Below are 16,610 nucleotides of genomic sequence, written 5' to 3' on the forward strand. Positions count from 1 at the left end.
CGGTTTACGCCCATTGCTTTAGGCCTAAGCCTTCCGTAAACTATGTTGAATTGACGCAAAATGGGTTTTAGGAAACAATTTCTTAACGGTAATACATCATGAAGATAATATTTTCAAGACGAAGAGCTTCTTTTTTTAACACATATTGTTTTTTTTGCAGTGGGATAAATTATTGCGGAACATAATTTCGGTGGGGATGTGGCCTATTTGTTAGGGTTCGTGACTCATAATCAGAGGGTCAGGGGTTCGGATCCAGCTGTTCGTCATTATGTTGTGTCCCTGGGCAAGCTACTTCACCCCCACTTGCCTCTCTCCACCCAGGATAATAAATGGGTACTGGCATTAGTAACCTGCGATGGACTGGCTTCCCATCCGGGGGGAATAGAAATATTCTCAGTACTGTTGTGTAATGCCAAGGAAACCGTATATAAACGCCGGCCTGGTGGTCTGGTGACAGACTTTACTACTACATGAACTTTACTGACAGTACCATTGGCGCCCCTCCTAAAATATATTGGGGGAGGCAGGGCCCGGGGGACATCCCTAGGATGGCCGCCCACAATGATAAATCAGTGTTTGAAAAACAACAATAGAGTTAGGCATTCTGAGTAAATAATGAAAGGTTTGCGGAATCACCATGTGCGAATTATTTCTCAACTAAGAGAATGGTTCTGAAAAGATGTATAAACTCTCTTAGTTGAGAAATAATTCGCACATGGTGTTTCCGCAAACCTTGCATTATTTAGTATCTCCACCATGCAAAGCCTCAAATCTTACTCATTCTAGCTTAAGAATCAATATTAGGTTTTTGCCTTTCACTGACGTGTATAAACACTGTATACTCAGTGTGTTACGTCCCTAGTGAAAGTTGGAAAAAAAATCACTCGAGTGGGACTCGAACCCACGACCTCCTGCTAACCTAAGAATACAATTCACTAAGAAACCTTTCAACCTCACAAGAACAACATGGACCAAATTCTGTGAGAAAAAAACCCATAATGCTGAACAAACCTGCCCAATAAATAGACTATATATATAGACCTGACCAATTCAGTGAAACAAATGTTTACAGTGCTTGCTAGAAAACTACCCGCATTTAAAATTTCAAGCGAAAAAAAAAGAAGAAAAAGAATATACTGACCGATGTTGACTAAACTTATGAATGTTTACCTCCGTTATAATTAAATAAAATCATTTTTAAGACATCTGTTTTTGTTCCATTTCCGGTATTGACTTCAAATATTTGTGTTTGTGAAATGTGTTTGTGAAACAGTTATAAAACAAACTTGAACTGCTCAAAGAAAATACCATTTGCCACACCACCTTAACCAAACATAATTTACTACAAATCAATGTTTGCTTATTATTGTTTTTCATATGTGGAAACACCCTGAATGTTTCAGTCTTAATCAAATTGATGATAGTGTGCTGGTATGACTAAAGAAAAACGACTTCGGATCTTGAATAAATTGGTGAAAGTTTATGCCATAACTACGTTTTATCCGTTTTATGCGGGTATCATTTTGCTTCTTGCCATTGAGGGCGCTGTTTCTGTAGCGAGAACGCACGCGCGCCATTATCCAATCAGCAATCTGTGTTCTTAAAAGTTGGATTTTTTTGGGTGTGTTTTGGGGCTTTTGGTGAGTAATTGGCGATTTCCCTTTTAAAAAATTAGAATGCAGTTTACACGAAATGAAAAAGTTTTATCAGCAACGGTGGAAGGAGGCCTGTGCTAGTACTCAGTAGGAAGATGATATAGCCGCAACCCACAACTTTAACTGCAACTAATTCGTGACATTTTTTCCCATTCAAATCAATGTAACCAAGCGAGGCTGGAAGGAAAAATAGTCTGGTTTTTTTTTTTTTTTTTGCACAAAAAATGGTCATTTCGTAGGGTAGGCTAGTGTTAGTGTTATTTATAGCGCAAACCTCTTTTGGCCTTAGGCCTACTTCATGAACATCCATGGGAATCAAAATGAGCTCTAAAAATTTAAAATTCACACCTTTAATTATTTTATTCCTTTAAAATTTGAAAGAATGTTGCAACCTGATGCCCTTTTTTTCTTCATATCATAATCATGCATATCAACTCAATGGGTCAGTCATTGCAAAATATTGAAACATGTTGAAAAGAGACATGAATCTGGGACTGAAAAAATTTCCAATTAATTGTGTTTGGAAATACTTTAAATTAAAAATGTTATTGACTCTCCATAGACCATACACTTTGTACACAATCGCTGAAGTGGTGTTGGGATAGGCCTAATACATTCTTTCCAAAACTCTTTTTTAAGTGTTGTATATTTTATATTGTGTAGGCCCCTAAATTAAAATCATGCTTTATGTAAGCACACTTAGACTTGCTTTGTACAAAGCTGAATCCATGCAGAGAGGGTAGGCCTAATTTGGTCATGTTGGTAATTCATATTTTTCCTGCTACGTGTATACACTTGGAAAGTTATTGAGTTGAAGGTTTTTTTTACTATTCCAGTTTTTGAACTTCAGTTGCTGCCCATCTTGGAACCATGCCACTAAGCACCAAGACCAAAGTGCTCCTCCTGGCCAGCATTTCAGCCATGGCTGGGCTCATATTAGCCACCAGTTACTTCAAGCGACGAAGGCGTGGCCAGCGACAACGGATACGAGAACCAAAAGCAGTAGCTTCGAGTAACCACCATGTCACAATCAGTACAAATGGACGTAAGTGAAACAAAGCAAATTCCTGTGGCTTAGGACTTCTGGTTTAAACCTTCACCCACAAATTTAGGCTTTTTGGCCGTTGAATTTGATTGAGACTGAGAATCTGTGTCCTGTATTGCCTTGACAACCAAATTGAAATGTTTCCACACACATTCTGATCTTTAAGTCCAGGTAAATAACAAAGGCAGTGGCTATTGTAACGGCAATCGACCGTCTGGTTCCCTGAACTAACAATATTCAACATCAGGATCTTTGACTCCTGGAACCAGAATATCGACCAAATGATTCTCAGACTTTATTTCCCTTTTACAAAAAAAATCCTTCAAAGCCACAGATTACGAAGAAGAAAATGAAATCAACGTCAATAAAAAGTAGTATTTGATTAAAAACATAAAAGTAAATGAAACTAATAAAAGAAGCAAAAAAAAAAGAAGGAAAAAGAAAACAATTTTGGCAATGGTGGTTGAGCATTTAACCAATCGAGCTACTTAGGCGCTCTGGTTAGAAGGGCAGTTATAAATGTTATATAGATTCGCAATGGTGTTTTTGCAGTGCCGTAACGATAGCAGTTACAAATCGCGTTACTTGTATTAACGATAGCCACTACTAATAAAAGACCTGCGATATTTCGGAAACTTGAAATAGAACATGTTTCATCCAGAAAAACAATGCTCATCCATTTATTTTTCATAATCTCAGCATTGGCGCAGACAAGTCGAAGGGCGCTCATCACGGCGCAGTCAGAATCACCCAAAGGTTTCGCCCGGTTATCCCGTCTGTCTCGTTCCACGTCTCGACGATCCATCATCTCCGCTATAGCTTCAAGGACCTCCCACTCCAGCATCAACGACAGCCTCTGTGGGTCGGTCAATTCACTGCTGAGCGACACTGCGTCCATCAAGAGCGGAGAGAGAACGCCGACAAATGTACCGTTGTCTGCACAGAGGTTGTTCCAGCTGGGTAAGGGGTCTCTTTTTTTCCTGCTAATTTCTACATGTACAGACCATGTGACATTTGTTTACAACTTGGATTTGTGGTCGCGTGATGCCAACTTTCAGCAAATGGTTCTCTGCACTGGAAGAGCAGGGTGCCCCCCCCCCCCAAAAAATGAACACCCAAGCAACCCTCTTTTTCACAGCTTCCAAAATAACACATGACAAATCTTGATACCTATTTGACAAGTTTATTTCAGAGGCTTTTCAACACAGGAAAAAATCCTTCTAATGGGCCTTATGCACGAGTCGGCCATATTGAATAGAAAGTGGGGTAAAATATGAATTTTTGGAACTTGCGAAGAGAAATAAAAGCAAGTAAATTACTAATTAATTCCAGTCTGCTTCAATGAATAATCTAAAATATGTAATTAAACATTCCCTGATGTTAAAAGCCAGATTTAAAAAATGACATTAAAATAGGGCTGCATTATGCCTGCATAAATAGTCTGGCGCCATCCCATTCAACTGTTAAAAATTATTGAAATACACTCAGGGAACTCGACCAAAATGGCCAACTTGTGCGTAAGGCCAATTGGAAAAACAACCGAGTTTTGGCCAATTTAAGAAAAAAAGTGTCGCTGTTTATTTTGTCGTTAATGTCACAAATTAGGAATGTGATGGTATTTTATTTTATGTTATAATCTTTATTTATTTGTTTCATTTATTAAAAACTGTTTGCATCAATGGTTGTGGGACACGTGTCTTGACTCAAGCCCACGTTATTGCAGACTCAGACTTGGATTCAGATTTCAAGACTCCGTCTGGAACTTTCAGATTGGAAGGACTCAGATCTTGGATTCAGTGGACTCGATGGCAACACTGATGCATGTAGCCTTATGAAATCAAATTTTGTTTTTTTGGAAATCAACTCTTTGATTATTATATTTGTGTAGGAATGGAGGCTTTTGACAATGCCGTGTCTTACTGGGAGGAGGCTGTGGATATTCGATTCGTTCAAGACATCGAAGAAGAAGACAGTAGAGATGAAAACAGCAGGGTAAGGAGAGAATATAAGTATTCTCCTTTAAAAAAATTAATACTTACATTCGTGTGTTCTTCCAGTTGGACTTTTTCAAAGTTACAAATCTTGCCTAGATAGAGTTGAGATTTTGTAATGAAACTGGCATTATCACAGCTGAATTCGCTTGAACTTTTGAGCATTGCCTATGAGTCTCATACTTTTACGCTTACTCCAGTCCTATCCTCTCTTTTCATGTTCACCAGAAGTTAGTCAACTACAAGCAAAGGGCGATTGTGCTTGCACTGATAAATGCTGGCCAAACTATTTCAGCTTTGATGCCAAGATAGTGTGAAGTAATATGATCGTGGCAACACACTTCCCAATAAGCCTTTTTGCAATTCCAATTGCGCATGTGCGAGATTTGCTTGGCGACCAGTTGCGAGAGATAAACAAAGCAGATGAATGCGCCCAAGTCTATGGGGGACGTGGTAACCAAATCCGCATTTTGTAATTTTTCATCTAGAAAGAAGTTGGAAACTTTTGTTCTCTAGAGATACACAGTTCGCATGCAAAATCATAGCGGGGTACCAAGGAAATCAAACAAAATATTTGGATTTTTTTTTAACGGCACCATGGTTGAAGATGTTTTGCATGCTCCAACTTTTGTGCGAACAAAACTTTCCATCTTCTGTTTTACAAGATGAAAAATTGCAAAATGCGAAATCCGTTACCACTCCCCCATAGACTTATGTGCATTCATCTGCTTTGTTTATCTCTTGAAACTGGTCGTCAAGCGGATCTCACGCAGGCACAGTTGGAATTGCGAAAAGGCTTATTCTGTCTGAGGTGTTTTATTTTTTTTTTCAGGAAACCAACAGTGCCCAATTTCTTGGAGTTGTTAGCAGAAAATAACGCTAAGCCAAAAAAAAGGGCCGGGAACCAGTGACAAGCAGCAGACATTAAATGACATTTTCACTGGTAACCCGTTTTTGCTAAGCAACTATTTTCGGTACTTAGCAAATTTCTTTGCTTAGAATTTCCATGAAATTTGACCCAGTTTTTTTTCCTTCTTTTTTTTAGGAGAGCAGCAAATCCGAGTTGACCCGTTCCTTGGAGAGGCTCCTATCCAGCGCGTATCATCTCCAGGAGGAATGCGAGGATGTGGCCCTGAGCGTGCCCAATCTGGCCTTCACCCCGTCCGAGATGAGAGACATCGCAGAGGAGATTACGACAATGAGGAGACAGAGAGAAGCAGACGAGGAGTCTTCCTCATCAACGGATTCATTCGTCTCGGCAACAGAGGTAATCTGGATAAGTTAAAGTGAAGGGATCTGAAACAAAGAGTTGTAGTCGGTTCAGTCACTTGTCCATCATCAGTCAAATCACAGTCTGTCGCAAGCCAATCACAGGTCAGTTGAAAGTCACATCACAATTCAGTCAAAAGTTAATCGTATTAAAAGTCCATCACAAAGTATTCATAAGACAAATCACAGTCTAACACGAGTCAAATCATAAGCCAATCACAAGTCGGTTAAAATTAAAATCACAAGTCAGCCTGAGTCACAAGTCATTTACGAGCCTATCACAAAGTATTCATAAGACAAATCACAGTCCGACACAAGTAAAATCATAAGCCAATCACAAGTCAGTTGAAAGTCAAATCACAAGTCAGTCACAAGTTAATCATAAGTCCATCACAAAATAATCATAAGACAACTCACAGTCCAACACAAGTCACATCATAAGCCAATCACAAGTCGGTTGAGAGTCAAATCACAAGTCGGTTGAGAGTCAAATCACAAGTCAGTCACAAGTTAATCGTAAGTCCATCACAAAATAATCATAAGACAAATCACAGTCCAACACAAGTCACATCATAAGCCAGTCACAAGTCGGTTGAAAGTCAAATCACAAGTCAGTCACAAGCCCATCACAAAGTTATCATAAGACAAATCACAGTCCGACACAAGTAAATCATAAGCCAATCACAGGTTGGTTGAAATTCAAATCACAAGTCAGTCACAAACCCATTACAAAGTATTCATAAGACAAATCACAGTCCAACACAGGTCAAATCATAAGCCAGTCACAAGGCAAATTATTAGTAACAGGGGATGGACGGTGATAAAAGAATGCTTATATCACAGTCCATTTGAATAGATTAGAATGTCTCTTGACTTGAGACTCAGTGACTTGTGATTCACGTGTGTTTACTTTTGAGGACTTTGCTACAACTCTAAAATGTGGTCCCTTCCACCCAATTCATGTAATTTGTGACACATGTCTTGATCTCTGTTATTTTGCTGTTGAATTTCCACAGGAAGAAGAATTAGACCAGCAGAGTACTTCGTCAGACTTAGCATCGACTAGCAGCAAATCCAGACTCAGGAGCAATGAGATGTATGAGAATGCTCTATTAGCAGTCAGAGAAGGAGCAGTAGAGTGTCGAAGGATAAGGTATGGACTCCTAGCTATTTGCCAATTTTGATTGGTCAGTTTTATTGTATATTTTTTTTTCTCAGTACTACAAGACTATTAAATATAGGCATGCAGCTGCCATATACTACACAAGAATACAATCTTCAGTGAATATTTTGAACAACTTACAACATTGTGACATGAAACAAATGAGAACAGGCTTCATTTCGATTCCTTTTTCTTTTTTAACTTTGCGTTGGATTACCATTTTGATTGATTTGTTTACTAGTAACAAAATCTACCAAGCCCTGATATTACATTTAGGGAGTTGGGTTGGTGCAGTGGTTACTTTTATCGCTTTCCACCTCTATGGCCCGGGTTCGATTCTTGCCCTGGTCAAAATGTGGATTGGGTTTTCAGTCCCCACCTGATTCCGTGGGGTTTCCCCCAGAATATTCTTCTGGGGTTTTCCTCCCACTTCTAAAACTGTCATTGCTTCTCATTGGCTCCTCTCCACAGGTTTCTTCAGGCTTGCGAGCTACAGTGCCTAGGACGCTTTTGAGGAATCCTTGGTTTCATTACCTGAAAGATATAAATATATGCTGTCCCATTGCGAATGCTTCCCATAACTAAATTCATAAGTTTAGTCACCTGTCATTTTGGTCCTCCTGCTTTCCTCATCAGGACTAAGATGCTGCGTTGCCGTAGTGATGAAGACTTCCTAGCCAAGCTGCACTGTGTACGCGTTGCCATGGCAGTACTCCTAGAGGACCAGAGCGTCTTTGATTGGTTCGTCATGATGGGCAAACAGTTGATAGCCGATCTTCTGCTCAAGGCAAATTACGTGAGTTGAGCTTCTCTTTCCGTCTTGAAACCTCAAGTGCAAAGATTATTTTGACCTTATTTTCTTGGCTTTGGGTTATGTAACGCCTTTAGGTTTTTAAAAAATTTTACCAATTGTGAGCTTAACCATGCATTGAGGGAATCATTGTTGTAATTAAGTCAATCACAAGTCCATCACAAGTCCGTCACAAGTCTTCATAAGTCCATACTTCATAAGTCCATCAACGTCTCAAAAGTCGCCCAGCGCAGGACTTACATCCCTGTTATGTATTGGGAAAATCCTCTATTCTTTCCAGAAAGTCTATACATTGTTTGTTCTTTAGTGTTTCAGTTGAACGTTTTTTGCTGATTGCTAATTTTGTTTGGACAAATGTGTGGCAGGATTCAGAAGTATTCGGTGAAGCGTTTGATGAGATGATGACCTATGTCCGAGATCCGCAGAACCACAAGGAAATCGAGAAGGAGTTAAGAGCAAGAAAGGTACCAAACAATCTTGGAACTTTCATTGTTTCAAGGGCGGATCGGGGGGGGGGGGGGGCACAGGGGCCATGCCCCCCCCCCCCAAAAAAAAACGAACCACCATCTTTTCCTCAAGCAAATTTGGTTAAAGAGGGCAGAAATTGCCTCAGATCGCACCACAGAGCATCTAGAATCCAGACAATTTTCGGGGCCTTTAAGCGGGCCCAGAACCCCTCGCCGTAATTTTTTGGACCCATGTTTTGGGGGACCAAAATTTGTTTTGCCCCCAAAAAAATTGTGTTCTGGATCCACCCTTGCATTGTTTGCTAGCAGTTTTTGAAATTGTCAAGTTTTCATATAGGAATTGTACTTTATTTAAAAAAAAAATTCCAAATGAACCACAAAGGGAAACTGACTAGGTGAATTATAACAATTTTTTTTAAAGTTGAGCAAGGAAATTTTTTTTTTTTTCATTGCAGGTCCGTTTCTTGTCCTTCTATGACATTGTCTTAGATTTCCTCCTCTTGGATGCATTTGATGATCTTGAGGATCCTCCGATGTCCATCACGTGCGTCACCCAGAACAGGTGGCTGTCAAACAGAGTCAAGGAATCGGTGAGACTGATAAACGTAGACCCCTCGTAACGTGAACTAGATGTCTGAAACAAAAGCCAAACTTGCAAACTATTGAAAAACCAGAAGTTGAGACCAGGATAGATTTTATACACTGCGAATCTTGAATAATTTTGCACCTCTCTTTCTTTGGTACAAAATTCAGTAAACTCTCGTCAATCTCAAATTCGGATAACTCGAAACGCTGATTATCTCGAAGAGATACTCCATTCCCCGTCACGAGAATAGAATATTATGTGCATGAATGCCCCCGTTTCTCGATATACCCGTACCGGTACCTCCGTTTATCTCAAACTTTTGTTCAGCCAGTCCATAGAAAACGCTGCCAAATCAGTCACAATGAAGCGTAAAAAACATCGCGAAACTTGTTTTCATTAGTCATTACTGCTCAGCGTACTTCGTCTTGTCACGTGCAGAGGCAGCGTGCACGCTGTATTGTGATCGGACTCCAGCCCATAACCCCAACAAATCCTGGATTTCGATGTAACCTGATTACTACCGCTGGCCCAAATGTTCACACGTCGGCAGTCCAATCGCTGTGACTGTACCGTGCTGCACATCGGAAAACCTGAGCATGGTGCATCGATATCGATATTAGCAAAGGACACGAAATAAAGATTTGCTCAATGCAGTTACACAGTTTGTGGTTTATTGTCATGTTTTAGGTAAGAACAATATGAAATGTGAGTAAAATGATGCTTTGTGACTAAAAAAATAAACAATTAGAATGAAAAACAAAAAGGAGGATATTATGTCAAAAAATTGTCCATTTCATAGTGAGTTACGGTGAAAGCCATTCATGTACATACATGTAGCCTACACCCTACATGACATGACTCTAGAAAAATCAGGAACTTTGCTTCACTCCAGCTCCGGATACCTCAAAGTTGTCATCTATTCCCTTGAGATCTGATTTAACAAGAGTTTACTGTATCTGATATTTACACAATAATTCGTATAATTTCAGATCCCATCAAATGAACATCTAATGCGTGAGTTCCAGACTTTTCCTTGCAAACAGAGTGATTTCACACACTTGGCCTAGTGACTTCAAGCAAGCAATTAATGAATTGTGTTTGTATCCATTGTTTCTATTGTTTGCAGGCAATATCCACAGCTGTCTGGTCCGTCTTAGCAGCAAAGCGAAGAATGCTCCATGTATGTTTCAATCTGGGTCAAAATAATTTGGTTTTGTATCAAAAAATGATGGACAGTAGCTAATTAGTTAACAGAAAAGTTCTCATATGTCACCCAAAAGTTGTTGACTTTGGGACAATTAATGGTCTTGAATATTATATAGACGGAAAATGTAGCAAAGTTGGGTTGACTAGGATAACTTGGAAGTTGTTGAATATTGAAATAAAATTTGAAGGGCTCATGCAATGTAATGGTTTAATGCAGTCCTTGAAAAGCACCTTTGTGTCCCATTAAACCTTGTATTCAATTTTCGTTTTGCCATTTTCAAGGATATTTTGGTAACTTGTTAGTTTTTATGCTGATGCAAATTTCTATATTCATGAGCAAAAGTGTGATATTTTATTTTGCTGTCGAGAATTTTCTTTTTTTTGGTGATTGGTTGTGTCAGTACATTTGGCAGTAAGCCAATGAGCAAACTTTTCTCACAAATGTGTGGGATTCATAACTTGAACAAATTTGTGCGGATTCATAACTTGAACATAAAAACCCAAAAAGTGAACAGTGTCTTCCTGAAATGACATCACAGCAACAGCACCCTCGGTTGTCCGGAAAAGCATGGAAAATTTTAATGTTTAAAGACGTGCACTTTTCAATAAAATTAACCAAAAAGGGATGTCTAATAGTTTTCATACATTTAATTTAAGAGGAGTAGACAGTGGCACAAAATGTGTTCCTAAGAAACATTCATCTTGGGGACCCTTTAAACTGTTAAGCCTCCTATCATGTAATCTTCATTAAAACTGTATTTTTAAAGAGTAAACATTGCCCTGTTTTCTCGTTGGTTTTAGAATCCCAAGGGTTTCCTGTCCAAGGTGTATCAGATCTCCTACCACGTGACTCCAGCGCTGGCATGGGGATTCCTGGGGTCGGATCATCACCTTAAACATCTCATGGAGTTCTTTAAGGTAAGGCTTAATTTGTATCCACCTTAATGGAGGGTCTCAAAATTCCCTTTGCATGACAATTGCCTTACAATATGTGCTCAGAATCTAGGCTGTCCATTTTTGAATAGTTTAGTATTCGATTATTTGAAACTGTGTTCGACAGAATATTCAAAAGTCGGCGGTCAAGTTTACACATGCAGCTGCTACTGCACGTCGCACCTGTCAAAAGTTGCACGCAAAGCACGCCGGTTAAAAGTTGCGTGCGGCGATGGGGCACATCATTTTGTAAGCGTCAAAGGTTTAACCTGTTAAAAGGATTGGAACAATGAACTGTCATCGACAAAAGAAGTTACTGTCGACAAAAAGTGGCAACTGACATTAATGCGCAGCAACGATTATACAAGAACATTATAGTCATGTGCGTACATGTGTAGTTTTTTATACAGCAAAAAGCTATTTGAATGTTTGGTTGATTATCAAATATTTGAATATTTGGTATATTCTGCCCTAGCAGAATTCAGATTGTTAGTCAACATTTTTAATTAAACTGCTTCCCTTCCACAGACATGTGTTTCAGACCAACAACCCTCCCGGAATGAACGGTTGAGCACTGTTGTTTGGTAAATGCTGAAGGAGGAATCTCCTTAACTCTTTCAAAAGTGCCGACAGAAATAACCTGACAGGAAAAAGTGTCAACGTTAATAGAGGACCATGATACATTTTAACATTTTTGTGTGACCTCTTTCTTGCATTAAGCATTCAGTTATTTTTCATTTTTCTTTTCCGTTTTTTTGTTTTTTGTTTTAAGGATCAAGTGCTGGGGTTTGCCCGCGACATGTTCTCCATACGCAAGTGTCGATACGGCACCGTGGCCGAACTGGCCGACGACATTCTGTCCCTAGCAAAACACTACAGCACAGTGGCATCGCAGAAACTCAGCACGTGACCAACTGCTCTTCAAATTTTGAGGAATGGTACGTAAATACTAAGCATAATGATCATGGTGACATTGAGCACGAGAAATGCTCAGACAAAACAGACCCAGCACCATATCCGATGTCCGACTGTAATGCATCCGTCGAGTCTGTATTAAAAAATAAATCATGTGTTGAAATTAATAATTAGACAGCCTTTGAACCATCCTAGTCCTCTGCTAGGGTTCGACTTTAGCAGTAGCCCGCTAGCCAAATACTAGTCAAAACAGCGGCAGGCTAGTTAAACTATTCCTTAAGTAGCCAGGCTGTTAAGTCAAAAATGATTGGGCTACGGCAGAGATGAAAGGACAGAAAGAAATTAATCATTAAATTCAGAAAGCAAACCTGTATCAATTTGTGTCTTATTTTATTAATTGTCTCGGGTTAAATTATTAGATTACAAGATTGTCTCAGGATACACGTTTTACATGTATGCACATTGTTTATGAGACACTCTATAAAAGAAAAACATTCGGGCTAGTGAAAATGTCTGCAGGCTAGTTAAGAGTCTGTTTCAGTAGCCCGGCCTCTGCACTTCACAAGCCTTCAAGTGTTTCGCAAAACCACTTTCCCCCATAGAGTTAGCACCCACACTTTCAAATTCATTTGATGCAATCTTCTGTGGAGTATGGATAACACTTCAAATCCCTGCACAATTTGTCTGTGCAGTTAAGCTCAGGGCAAGCAGGCAGATTTGGTCACGCTTCATCTCTCCACAGTGCTGTTTTTTTTGTGTGTTCAGTGACTCTCAGTGTGACACAGTTGCTTTAACACGTCATATCCCTTCACTTGAAACGGACCTGAAGGATTTTAAAGGGTTTGACATTTTGCTCTGAATATTGACTTCACACTAGGAGGGTTAAAGTGCTTTTGACATCTAATTTTGTTCTCTTTTCTGCCAATTTGGTTGATAATTATGTTGTGTTTGAATCCTCATCAGATCCACTATGCAACAAAGATTGTTGAGAACCGCAGCTGTCAACATACGACTACAGAGCTCTATCTTCTACCCTCTTCTGTTTTAGCTGGTTTTACCCTGAAGTCCTCCCAAGTGCGCCCAAGACCTCATTTCTTTCTAGTGGATAATGTCTTTCCAAAGTTCATCCAGTACCAGTTTCACTAGAATCCTCCTCTTGCATGCCAGCTGATAAACCTCCCGACTACAGCTTTTAAACTTTCCTTATTTGATTCTGATTTGGAGTATCAATTTTATGATGTGAATAATTCTGAAATAGTGAAATTAAAAAACTGCCATACAGAAAAAAAAGATTACCTATAATCACCTGAAAGTTTGTTTTACATTTGTAATGGTTGTAGTTAAAAATGCCAATCTGTTTAGGGAATAAATTAAAATGTATTCATGACATTTTGGAAGATAGCATTTTTAAACCAAACTGTAATGTTGCATAGACGGTTGCGTGATTGTGTTTTGTCTTAATTTTGTCTTAATTTTGAAATTGCTATTTCAGAACTTTCATGTTAAGGATGTTTTATCAATGTTTTTGTGCAATGTTCATGATTTTATACTTTTGAGTCGGGGTATGTCCAAGGACCTGACCCCAACTTGCTAAGTTGTTGCCATTGCTTAATACAGTTGTGAAATGCTTCCCCTCACAAAAATATGAACTTTCATTATTAAATGGTTAATTTTGTTTTACCATTTCCACATATATGAATGTATAGTCTTGTATCAGAAGTAATAATGGATTTTACAAAGAAACTTGAGATGCATTTGGACTGAATAATAAATATGTGTTGCTACAGGCAATCACAAACACTTGAAGATGTTTGAATGGGATTTTTGTTTGTTGGTCTTAAGTTCTTGTTTGTCCCCAGTGCTGAACATTTTGCAGTTGGGTATTATTATTAGTATTGTTAAAGCTATAGTCCATCATTTGCAGCCATCCGAAAAGTAACTGGCGTAATTATTGTTGAAAAACATACTTAGTTGAAAGATAGTAAGGGAACTAAACTCCCTGTGAAATTATTCTTTCTGGGAAGCTGTAATTTTGAAGTAATCAACGAAAGAAGGCATTTCCAACGGTGATTCTTAAGAAGCACCGTAGGAAAATTTAAACTAGTAGTTCGTTTTGTTATTCAGCACAGCGCGCGCAAGTATTGGAACGACGCACACGCGCGCGCGGTTGTTATAATTCGTTGGATCAGTGCGCGACGTCGCATATAGCTGCAATTCAAACATGATTCAGTAACTTTTGATTTGAAATTGAGATCTTAGAATGCTGTTTTTTCTCGGAATGTACAGCTGAAGCTTTATAGCTGAAACTTTATCAGGTTAGTTGCTTAGTATCCTTTATTAGAGTTTGAACTCTTTTGTTGCTTCAAACGAACAAAATGCACAAATTACAAATGATGGACTATAGCTTTAAAGATGCAAAGATGTTTGGTAGATAAATAAAAGATTAGTCATCCCCAAATACCCCCTTTTGCCTTTTTATTTGGTTTAAAATATTTCACTAAATTTGCTTACAATGAGAACAAAATCCAAATACATGTAATTAACATTATTCAATCCATGAGCAATGCACAGGTGTTTGATCCAACCTGTCCTTTGCGGCTTTGACCATGTGACCTGCCACCCTAATATCAACTTTGAGACAGCGCCACCAACGTTCAAAAGTAGAAATATGGGGCCTCACTCTCAAAAGGCGAGTTTATAAAATCGGAGGTTAATGGCTTTTGTGTCTCATTAAGACTTGTACTGTTGAATCCAATAACAAAATTGCGATACAAGTTCCTGCATTTGGATCCAGAAAGTGGGGGGGAGTTGGTAAAAAAAAAAGGGTTGATTGGTAAAAAAAAGGGTTGATTATTACTTCAGACTAAAACATCCATTCAACAATATTCTAAAAGTATGTGTGATGACCAGCAGCCATACACATTTATTGTCCAGTTCAATGAAGTCATTTAAGATAACATAATAAGGCATCATTAGGATACATTCCTACAGTTTCAAATTGTACAAATATATTTAGTAGGTGTACATTTAATGAAACAAGCATAAATGTAAGACATTTGGACCAAAATGATGTACTTCTTAGTGCATAGATAGATAGTATAATCTAAGAAGTCTATTTTTGGTTGTTTTGATTGATCCACGGTTTGTAAGGCCTTTAAATTTGGCAGTACAATTACTTACCAACTAGGATAACTAGTTTTACTATAGTTACTTGTCTGAATTAAGTTATGTCAACTATTTACTTCTTTAAAGCAATGGCTTTGGTTTATAATATGCTTCAAAACATGCATTGAAATGTACATGCATTTAAAGCTAAACAATTTGACAGTCGCAGAACGATTCAAATCAATTTTAGTTTTTAATATTATCAAATTAACAATTTTCTAAACAAAGGAATACAGCAGTGAAATCCTTTTTTTTGGTCAGCTTATGAAAGACTTATCATAGAACTACCATTAACGATCTGATATTTGATGAAGTAACAACAGTTTTTCAATGTAAAAAAAAAGTTCTGAGCTAGGAATCTTTCTAAAAAGACTGGGAAAAAAAATAAATATTAAAAGCTATAAATATTAGTAAAAACTGAAAGCAAAGAGCAGCTGCTTTCCACATTTGACAAAAAGACTCAGCTAAGGCCAAAAAAAAAAAGGCTCCGGTTTCTGGTATGCACGCGCGTCGCTGTAGCCATGCGCGTCGGCAAAATTAAAAAGGTTTTTTCAATGTAAGATGATGTCTCAAAATCGTCAAACTCACTGGTTTGACTGGAATCCTGCTGCTGCACAATATTAACGTGTTTTTAGATGGGGTTACGATCGAGTATAAGCTTAATGTGGTCTCTCTGGGCTCCCATACATTTTGAACTAAATTTAGTCGGAAGAAAAAAACAAGTAAGAAAAAAACAAGTAAAAAAAAAAAACAGCCGCATCGCCGCACCACTTTTGGGGCAAGCTCCATACCAGAAACCGAAGACTTTTTGGGGGCCTAAGATGTAAGCTCACAATGGTCGATATGATCAGGCTATTTACTTATATACTTTCAAACAGTTGAATGCCAGATAAATGCTAACACTGCAATTGAAAACTATTGGAAATAACACAAACAACTTTATACATTAAGTGAAACACTGTTTGATCACATATTTCTTACAACTAGGGTACATTTTAAGATTTCAACTAAAAGCTGGTTTTCAAGTTTCTAGTTGGAAATACAAGATATAAAATAATATTTACAGATAACCACTTTTGATGTCATGTACATTTTACACTCCTCTACAGTAACACACTTTGTTATACTCTGCAGGATTAACAAAAACTGAAGCACAACAATTTGGGCAAGAATATCCACAGGTGAGTGGTGTCTTTGATCCATACAAACATGCATGACTTGTGTAAGATTTTCTTCAGTACATCCAAGCCATCCAGGAGAGAATTTTTGATGCACTAGGTTCGTAAAATCCTCTATTTTCAACTATTCAAAACCTTCAGGAAATACTATCTCTACACTGAATATTTGCTAGAATAAAAAATTGTCACAGACATTACAAATGAAGTCTAACAAATTTGAAATATTT

The 16,610-nt window shown here is 38.3% G+C and overlaps 1 protein-coding gene across 2 annotated transcripts; it reads left to right on the plus strand.

Annotated features, from left to right (window-relative positions):
• The first annotated feature begins 1,521 nt into the window (after nt 1-1,521).
• LOC119734429 (mitoguardin 2-like) lies at nt 1,522-13,861 on the plus strand. Of its 2 annotated transcripts, none has more exons than XM_038207927.1 (13): nt 1,522-1,640; nt 2,492-2,700; nt 3,400-3,660; nt 4,589-4,692; nt 5,737-5,958; nt 6,977-7,113; nt 7,759-7,918; nt 8,299-8,397; nt 8,856-8,990; nt 10,113-10,166; nt 10,994-11,110; nt 11,898-12,063; nt 13,004-13,861. In XM_038207927.1, exons 2-12 carry the CDS (start codon nt 2,526-2,528, stop codon nt 12,033-12,035), a joined length of 1,602 nt encoding a protein of 533 aa, XP_038063855.1. In that variant the 5' UTR covers nt 1,522-1,640; nt 2,492-2,525; the 3' UTR covers nt 12,036-12,063; nt 13,004-13,861. The 2 variants fall into 2 exon arrangements, with proteins under 2 accessions (XP_038063855.1, XP_038063856.1); XM_038207928.1 differs by lacking the exon at nt 1,522-1,640 and adding an exon at nt 1,657-1,742.
• The last annotated feature ends 2,749 nt before the right edge of the window (nt 13,862-16,610 follow it).

Source organism: Patiria miniata, unplaced genomic scaffold, assembly GCF_015706575.1.
Source record: "Patiria miniata isolate m_02_andy unplaced genomic scaffold, ASM1570657v1 HiC_scaffold_27, whole genome shotgun sequence".
NCBI classification, from domain to species: Eukaryota; Metazoa; Echinodermata; class Asteroidea; order Valvatida; family Asterinidae; genus Patiria; species Patiria miniata.

What these genes read in the sequence shown, in the direction of transcription:
- LOC119734429 (XM_038207927.1), top strand. Translation starts at nt 2,526, where the DNA reads ATGCCACTAAGCACCAAGACCAAAGTGCTCCTCCTGGCCAGCATTTCA. An exon ending in GTAGAGTGTCGAAGGATAAG is followed by an intron (nt 7,114 to 7,758) that starts GTATGGACTCCT and finishes TTTCCTCATCAG; the next exon opens with GACTAAGATGCTGCGTTGCC. An exon ending in TTCTGCTCAAGGCAAATTAC is followed by an intron (nt 7,919 to 8,298) that starts GTGAGTTGAGCT and finishes AATGTGTGGCAG; the next exon opens with GATTCAGAAGTATTCGGTGA.